This window comes from Coffea arabica, chromosome 3e (genome assembly GCF_036785885.1).
Source record: "Coffea arabica cultivar ET-39 chromosome 3e, Coffea Arabica ET-39 HiFi, whole genome shotgun sequence".
Taxonomy (NCBI): Eukaryota; Viridiplantae; Streptophyta; class Magnoliopsida; order Gentianales; family Rubiaceae; genus Coffea; species Coffea arabica.
In genome coordinates, this window is record NC_092315.1 from 5,624,874 (window position 1) to 5,634,122 (window position 9,249).

The 9,249-nt window shown below is 35.6% G+C and overlaps 2 protein-coding genes across 6 annotated transcripts; one reads left to right on the forward strand and one right to left on the reverse strand.

The window, feature by feature from the left end:
• Positions 1–214: 214 nt before the first annotated feature.
• Positions 215–3,368, reverse strand: LOC113737090 (uncharacterized). 3 transcript variants are annotated; one of them, XM_072084566.1, is made up of 4 exons: positions 2,973–3,368; positions 1,983–2,239; positions 1,604–1,756; positions 215–1,285 (listed from the first exon to the last, which is right to left on the reverse strand). In XM_072084566.1, exons 2-4 carry the CDS (start codon positions 2,212–2,214, stop codon positions 609–611), a joined length of 1,062 nt encoding a protein of 353 aa, XP_071940667.1. In that variant the 5' UTR covers positions 2,215–2,239; positions 2,973–3,368; the 3' UTR covers positions 215–608. The 3 variants fall into 3 exon arrangements, with proteins under 3 accessions (XP_071940667.1, XP_027120141.1, XP_071940666.1); XM_027264340.2 differs by having other exon boundaries at positions 1,983–2,208; positions 2,973–3,365; XM_072084565.1 differs by lacking the exon at positions 1,604–1,756 and having other exon boundaries at positions 1,983–2,208; positions 2,973–3,366.
• A 1,270-nt stretch (positions 3,369–4,638) lies between these two features.
• Positions 4,639–8,928, forward strand: LOC113737105 (uncharacterized). Of its 3 annotated transcripts, none has more exons than XM_072084568.1 (6): positions 4,639–5,114; positions 5,225–5,347; positions 5,948–6,001; positions 6,093–6,212; positions 8,139–8,315; positions 8,612–8,928. In XM_072084568.1, coding segments are annotated over exons 1-6 (480 nt in total). In that variant the 5' UTR covers positions 4,639–5,113; the 3' UTR covers positions 8,617–8,928. The 3 variants fall into 3 exon arrangements, with proteins under 3 accessions (XP_071940669.1, XP_071940668.1, XP_027120159.1); XM_072084567.1 differs by having other exon boundaries at positions 4,653–5,114; positions 8,139–8,434; XM_027264358.2 differs by having other exon boundaries at positions 4,682–5,114; positions 6,114–6,212; positions 8,139–8,434.
• Positions 8,929–9,249: the final 321 nt, after the last annotated feature.

Here is a 9,249-nt window from a genome sequence, read left to right on the forward strand (position 1 = left end):
TTGAAGATTTCTTTGTGCTTTGATATACATTTCATAAATTCAAGGATTTTCTCCTCGTATTGAGCTTGTATCATAATGCTTTATGTTGCTATGCATTTTTAGCTCTGACATGGCAAAATAATGGCTTGAACATGAGGATAGAAACCGTCAAGTTGAAGTGGATAGATTTGGCTAGCAATCGGCACTTGGCAGCCTGAGTTTTAAAATGGAAGAATCAAGCTAACTTATGTATATTTATAGATTGATTGAACATACAAACGTCAAAACTCATATCAATTGTGAGCACAACTGTAATGGCAGGATGGAAGGCACTAACGCCAAGTATACAACAACAACACACCAGGAGTCCATTGTGCAAGAATTAGTAGAAACCTCGAGAGCAGACATGTATGATGCATGAACTGCAGATCTCCAGATGATGACCCTCCAAACTCCTGGTGCACATGCGAAGTTTGCCATCAAGGGGAGAGCTCTGATTTCTTTTCTTCCTCTATATTAACACAACTACTGTTTTTTGTTCTTGGAGAACGTGTAAAGTTAATCAAACTCAACTTATCCCCTCCAAGCTCATTTGAGAAGTTAAAATCATTAAGCTCCATCTTAGATGATCAATCAAAAAGGGTGAAACCTCTTTTAATATAGTGCAGACATGAAAATGGCAATTGAAGGATATTTTCAACTTGCAAAGATGAGGACAGAAGGGAGTTGAAAACCATATTCCTGCTGCAAGCTTTTCCAAAACCTCTAGAGACAACAAGGGAGGTATTACACACCCAAGGCACAGAAACTGTGTATGCCAACCCACCATGCAAGCTCCTATCCCCCAGCAATACATCTTTATAGGCTCTGCACACGCTAAAGACATACTTCCCCATTGGCAAAACGGAGAAGACAGGTGAAACAGATGTATCAACACTCAAGTCTGTATCTGAATGAAGGTTCAGGACTACTGTTCCATGCTCAGGATGCAGCTTGTTTGCTAGAGTTTTAAGAAATGGGGAATGTGGGTCCCATAGTTTGTGAGGAAAGATGTCGTCACTGTCATAGGCATCAATGAAAACAATGTCATACAGGGTGGTTGTCTCAGAAATGAATTTCTCAGCATCTGACTCGTATAATAGGAGTCTCTCATGAATCCCTTTCCATAATACTTCATTAACGGGATCAGGCTCTGGGCAAGCACGTTCCCCAGACATCATCATTACTGCAAATGGTGGGAACCCCATTGCTTGAGTTGAGGCTGAAATAACAAGGGGATCAATTTCAACTATGTGAACTACGGCACCTGAAGAAAGCATGAAATGCAATGTCAGTTTCCTAAAATACAAAGTAACAGATGGCAAGAGAAAAAGACCAATCCATTTATAGCAATCTTTGCAGTTCAGCAAGATCAAGATTGCAACCTTTTCCTAACATAACCATAATAAGGCATCCAGAACACAGAGAGAGTGAGAGATGCAGACTTGCACACCAGCAGAAAGCAAATTTACAAATGGACCATCAATAATTTACATCAGCATGAATGCAAGTAGAAAAACTTGTTACATGAGTTTGGAGGATACTGGACATCTGAGACCTCAAGGCAAACATTTTCTTGTCTAACCTTCAATTTTACTGGCCATAAAGAGAGGTATGCTTCCCCCACCATGACCAATGCATAATACATTCATGATTTTCTTCCCACAAATAGCACTATTGAGATCAAAGTTGCAAGATGAGATGGTAACTAACCCAGCGGATATCATGCTCTTCACATCTGCAAGAAACTTCTGGTATAAGCATCAAGCTAAAGCATACAAACATTTTAAATTAGTGAATTTTCATAAACAGTTATCAATCAACATGACAGGTAACGAAGACATCATATCCCAGTTAGTTAAATATAAACAAGTTTGAAGCAGTGAACTACAAACATGGTATTTAGCTTGAGAGAAATTATGGTGACATACATCCAGAAAAGAAAAAGAAAAAGCAAGTATTACATGGAACAGCCAGACAATGTGGCTGCTGCATATAGAAAACAGAAGCAGGATCGGACTTCTCATAAGCAGCCATGATTTTAACCGTGCTTTGTCGAGTATCATCATTAAAGTGAAGAGTTCGCCATTGATAACCAATAACCTTGAATCCATTGTTTTCACAGAAAGGATGTATCTCAGCAAATCTTTGCTGAAGCCAACTCTCTGTTTTGTGCCAGTATATGTTGTCCTGCATCCAATTTTGAAGCCCTTTGATATTCCTAGCCAAGTAAGATATAAAAAACTTCTTTCTTCTAGACACTATATACAAACCATGCAATTGATGTGCAAAACTCGTCCAAATTATCAAAGAGAAACTAAAGTTGGGAGCAAGAGGGTATATTTTATTTTCTTCTACCATCTAGAAGCTATGCACCGAGAACGCTTAATCAATGCAGTTCAGACAAATAAGAAAAGTTTCCAACTTTGTCCCTTCCTCTATCCGTGAAAGAGGCATAAGTAGATGCAGCAACTCATTGTCATTTGAAGGCATATATAAGAAGAAAATTTTCATTTGGTTGGTGATAGAGGACCGAATTCTGTCCAACAGCTTTTGTTTCCATAGTTTGATCAGTGACTTTCACTGGTCAGAGAATTAAAAACAATTCAAATTTTCCTTCACCATTTACGCTTTATCCTCCTAGTTTCTTCTAACAGCTCGGTTCCTCATAATTGATAAGCATTAACTCCAAAAATTGCTTCTATTTACAGATATTAGGAATGCAAAAGTTGTGATAATAAAAACATTGGTAATCTGAAATTACCAATACATACGCAATCATTCATCTACGAGAGCCAAGATAGTCTACTTTTATACCAAACTCATTCGAAAATACTCTTCTTCAACAACAAACCCATATATTTCATCACGACAATATTTAAAAAAAAAAAAAACTTCAGACAATTTTGATACAAATGCAAGTATAGGGAAAGAAGGTAGAGGGGTAACTGAACTGGTTTGGAAGAAGGGTAAGCTAGGACGGAGACAACACCGTTGCCTTTGTCGGAAACTGCTCGGAAAACCGTTTGACCATCTGAACCGGAGTCGGTTCCCCACCACTCAGAGGAGTAAAACCAGTCGCCTTCATCTCCAATATAGCGACGAATTGCAGTAGAAAAACGGCGGAGATTGGATGACAAGCTTGATTTTACTTTATTAATCATTGACGAATAAAGAATCGAAGACATCCTAATTGCAAGTTTAAGTAATTTAAGGAAAGATTAAAACCCTAGCTAAAACCCTAAAGAGTTTGGGGATTTTGTGCTTTCGAAATCTTTAACAGTAACGGCTTTTTAAGGTTTAAAGCGGTGAATAGCATAATTGTTTTTTCCTTTTTTTTCCCATTTTTTTCTTACTACGATCTAAATCAAGGAAATTCAAAATTGTCATTATATATATATATATATATATATTTCGTATATTAGTACAATTTCAAGCTTCATTTTGCGACAACAACTTTTATTAAAGTATTACAGTTTTTTTTTTAAAAAAAAAAAGTTAGGTCAATTTGGTTTATATCAACATATGCTTAACCTAATACGAAATTAGCAATAACTAAACCAATTTGGCTTTTTGTATTAACAAGTGCATAACTTTTGGTTGTATTTTACTTCTTGTGATCAACTTTGTACACAGTTTAAGGATTTTGATTTTTGACCAACCAACAAATAAATCTTTTCATGATTACCCCTTAATTTAGCTTCACATTTTGTTTGTTGCTTCTGAATTTTGAATTTTATAATGATTTATTAGAGTATTTAATATTGAAACATAACTTTAATGCCCTTTTTGAAAATTGAAAAAGGGTAAAATTGGAAGGTTAGCCTTTTTTATTTAATGACAAGTAATTTGAGACTGGCTAGAATAGATATCAAGATTAATAAAATAGGATGGAGGGAGTACTACACAAACATAAGTCAAGCCAATTTGTTCATGATTCAATACATTATTAGTATTAATCAAGTAATTGCTGACATTAACACGTGGTTATTGGACACAAATAAGAAGAACAAAATTTCCCACTTCTTTAACAAGACTACATCATAATGTATATTTTATGGTACAATGAGTAGTAGAATTAGACTTTCTAATAATAAAAAATAAAACATCATGTTAATTAAACAAATGATTAATCTTTTATATACTGATAGTACATACATTAATAGAGTTAGATGCATCTTATATATGCAAAAAATTAGATTTTAAATTTTAAATCTCGATTAGTAGTCATGCATTCACAGTGTATACACTGCAACATATAGAAGATTAATTTTATAAGAAAAATTTTCAAAAAAATAATCATAAAAATTTTCATAAAATAAATGAATTTTTCAAAAAAGCACAATCAACCAAAAGGAAAAGAAGCTAGTTTTTTACATTTCTCTAAATTAGAGTAACAAAACAATAATAAAAAAACCCAAATGGCTAGCTTTTGTCTATTTTATGTCCTAAAAAATTTAGGAAAATAAAAAGAGATTAAAAACAAAAAGAGTTTGTCTATTTTATTTGCTCCACGGGCCACATACGTTATTATATTTATAGCTGACCTTTGCGTAACATAAGAGTGTCGTAGAAGCACATTTTTGCAACGAGTCCCCATCCCACGCGGCCAACTCTTCAACTTCCACAGAAACACGTTGCCAAAAATACGCAAGAGTTGACCCGATCGTCAATGTCCATCCGTCCCCCCATTTCCAAAAGAAACGCAAATCTGATTCATTCAACTCGAATTCTCAATTTATCATCAAACTTTCCCTATGGCCCATGTGTCTTAATTACTTGTCCCATTCCCATTTCTAAACGAACAAACACTGTCTAGAAGAGCCTAACGTTTGACTTGTCCTTTTAGTATCTGATAGTACTAACGGTAACCCTCCAAGCCCCAAGAGATCATTCTATGCTGCTTGCTGACTTTTAAGCTTTTTTTTTTTTTCGTATCAGTTGTCGAAAAAAGGCATAAACTGAATAATCCTTCATTCGCAGCTTTTTTTTTCTTTTTCTTTTGTGGGTTTCAAGAATTTTGTGTGAATTCTTATGACCCAAAATTGAAAAAACTCTCCGGATAACTCCTGAAGCATCTGCAAGCAGAATAACAAGTGGGTATATTGAGCTTTTTATCTTTTAATTTTTGGGTTCTTTGTGGTGTTTTCTTTGTGTGGTGCTAAGGGTTGTCAATTGAATTCCCTTCTGTTGTTTTCTTCTCCAGTGTATCCGAAAGTGAAAGTGAGGGAACAAGAAGATTATGATGATCAATATGAGTTTGAGACCAGGTCTTTGCAGTCATTGAAGACTCCTGAATGTTTCTCTTTGAATGACTTCTCTTCTCCAGGTAAACCACTTGATTTGTTTACTTTCCTGTTCTCACTCCTGAAGAATTTGTTTTTGATGTTTTTGTGTTTGTATTGTTGCTGAATTTCTTTTGTTGTTCCCTTCTTTTACTTCGTCTCAGTTTGTTCCCTTCTTTTACTTCACAATTGAAAGAATAAGAACAGAAAGTTTCCTTTTTTTCCTTTTGTTTTCTGATTTGCTTCCTGAGCTCCTAGATCAAATTATATGTTGTTATTTTGCGAGATACATATTCGATGAAGTATTTGGCGCGATCGAGTGAACTTGCCTATGCTTCTGCTTGGAGCAGTATATTTATCATAGCACTGACAAACTTTGTGCACTCTTTGTTCATTAAAACCATGGTATTCTAGCACTGGAGAGAACGGCTTTCATTTAGTTAGAGAAGTTTTATCTGATGAAGGCCATCTACTTAAAGTAAACATATATATCAAAGAAATGAAGGAATAAATCGATTGAGAATTTTCTTTAGGACCTTGAATAGTTGAGTCTTTTACTTTTTGAGTAGCTTCTTATGCTAAGCCCTTGTATATTCTGTATTGTTGACTTTCTTTTTTTTTTTTTTTTCCTTTGGAATGTGAAGACAATTCCCCTACATCTGTTGTGAGAGTGCCTCGATTTGATAGCTCTACTTCAGGTATACCTATTGTCTCTGTGTGTGCAAAATCTCATTCTTAGCCCGCTAGTACCTGCAGGGCATATATTTTATAGTTATTGTATTGACTTAGTATCCTCACTGGTGATCAAAGGAGCAATTAGCAACAGGAAACAGAAACTCTTGGAAGAAAACAAAACAAATATCAGAGCTAGTCCAATTCCAAGACCACGTGCTGTCTTGTCCAGTCCAGGTACATCCTTTTTGAACTTCTCACAGAGCCAATGCTGGAAAGCTGGAGAAATATGTTTTATTTACATCCAACGTGGCCTGTTGAATCCGAAGAAGCTGTATAAAACCATATTATGCAGTGAATTATGTTTGAAAGGAGGGCCTCCGGAAAAATGCATATTACTGTCTGGAGAATAAACAATGTGTTTTCTGTGGCTTTGAGTAATCTCATCCACGAGTGAGTGAACTTTCTTTTCTGTGGCTTTGAGTGCTCTCATCCACGACCAAGTGAACTTTCATCTAATGTGAACATCACCCTTTTCTTGGGGATGATATTGACTAAGAGACAGTTACAACAGCGGGGATGTGACATATGGGGAACTCTCCTGTGGTTTGAATCATGGATAATTACTTCTATGTAAGCGATAGGACTAAAGGGGGATTCTTCATTGATTAACGCCACTAATTCTATGTCATTTTAGGCCACTTTCCGGAAATATTAATATGGTTTCTTTTCACTGAATATCCCCTCTTGAATCCCCATAAATCTGTATAAAACTAAATTATTCAGTGAATTTTGTTTGAAAGGAGGCCTCTGGAAAGGTACATATTACTCTGGAGAATGAGTGATATGTTTTCTTCGGCTTTGAATTCTCTTGTTCACACAATGATTGAACTTTCATCTAATTGAAAATCTCCCTTCTTTTGGGCATGACATTGAATTAAGGGACAGCTAGAGCAATTAATAGCTAGGGATGTGACATCTTGGGAACTCGCGCAGGGCAAAATCGTGGATGATTAGTTTTATACAAGTCACAGGACTGAAGGGGGAACTCTTCTTCTATAATTAATGCCACTAGATCTATGACTTTTAATGCCACTCTTCTTTATGGATGACTCCTTTTACATTGTGTTCCTTGTTCTGTTGTGAGCACAAAATAGTGTCTGACTGCTGTTGCTGTTGCAAAACAAATATTTGTTGGATTATCTCAATTTCATAACTGTATGTCGTTGAGTTAAATAACTGGCCTTAATTGTTCTTGTTGAAATCCTAACATGTCAACCTTGGCCTATTTTTGTAATCTTTCCTAAAATGAAAAGAGGGGAAAAGGGGGATTTCGAAATGCTCATATTAATGTTCTTTGCACCTTTAGGTATGACTGTGATTGGATTAACAGATCTTTTCTAATATCAACATTTAAATGTGAAGGTGTTTGGAAGATCTGTTCCTACCAAAGCTTAAGCAAAAGTGAATGAGTTAGAGACGTCATAAACTGGTCAGAGATGAAAAACAGTCATTTTCTAGAAGAATATGCTTGCATCTTCTAATCTTTTAGTGTTTATTGTATATCCTTTTAATCGATAGGTTAAAACTTAGTAGATGAATATGTCCATTTGGCTTCCTTTGCATCAGGTTGTTCTTGTTCTCATATAGCTGCAGTCTGTGATAACTATTAACTGGTCAAGAATAACTGTTTTGATCAAAGGGATCATGACTCAAACCAACTGTAAGGGAAGGCATCTAATAGTTGCAGAAACTTTGGAAGACAATCAAGGACATTGATTCAAATATTTCATGCTTTTCTCCACCCCTATGTCTTAAAAAAATGGGGACAACTTTCTATCTGAGTTGTCCCAAAATGAATGCTTGATTTTCTACAACAATAATTCATTATCTCTATTTTTCGAGAAGCACATTCTACTTATAAATTTTTACAGAACATGTAAATCTTTTAAAAGTCGTAGGTAAATACAACGAGCTTTATGTTATCCAACACAACTCAGACATATGAGATCACAAGTCCTCAAGCTTGACCTCCCAAGAGGAACCTTTTGCTTTCACTTCCAGGAGCAGATGCTTCTACACTTTTACCGCTTAGCTGCCAAGATGCTGTCCAATTATCTTTTGCAATGTTGATTCTGTTTTATTTTGTTATTTTGGGTTCAGATAATGATCAAATGATTGGAAGCAAAAACAAGCCAAAAGGTGATATACTTGCCAGTATGAAAAGGCAAAGTCTGTTTGAGAATAGACACGCCCGGTGTAAGGTTACTCCGAGGCCTGTTGCTGCTGATGGCTCTATAAGCACAAGAACATCGCTTAAGGAAGTACCTGACGGTAAAGGTGATCTTCGAACTAGACAAAGAACAGTTATCACTGATTCAAATCTGAGACTGAACCTCCAGAAGGGAAAACCAAAATCAGTTAAGGATAGAGTGACTGAGTAGTTGACTAACGAACAAGTAATTACTTCTTCCAGTCACTTACCTTTAGACCATAGTGTTTCATTTGCTCAAATGCCAGATGTATTATCTTCCTACGTTGAAGTGCATGCAGAGTTAATATCTTAAGTTGAGCCTGTAATCCCTAAATGTTAACGCTTGTTATCAACTTTGTCCTCATTAGACACTATGATACAGGATAGGATGCAGTCATCATTGGCTTTTTGCAGTTCTAAGGAAAGGCAAGGGACTTGTTATAGAGCACCTGGTGGTAGTCTGTTTGTCTCTCCCTCTTAAACAGAGCAAAAGTGAGGATGATTTCCATGCTGCATGGATTTACAATGCAAGACATCCGAGCAGTTGGCTCTCAAGTGTGTATGGTTTCTGATCAAACTAATACATGCTAGGCTAGTGGAAGCAATGTAGAAACCTTTTGTATTCTTTTTAAGGCTATTCATGTGATATATCGGCCTTTAAGTTTTATCTAGGAAAATAAATTTACATCTTGAATAGAATTTTATGAATGGGTTCAAATATTAGTGAAGAACAAGGAAGAAACTTTTAGCAGTGCAAAAATAATTTAGAAACTAAACCTGAATTGGAAAACAAGATTTATGTAAGAAATTATTTTACACGGGAAAAGCAGGCGCCAATTGTAAAGAAACAAATGAAAAACAGAAAAGAATTACAAAAAAAAATGATAGAAAAAATCAAATTGAAAGTAGGAAACTCATGTTTTTTTAAATAACAATGTAGACAAAGAGAAGCTAAAGATCTCAAGATGCTGCGAAACTGCTTGCACTTAAATGTGCATTGAAATCATACAGGTATCGTGT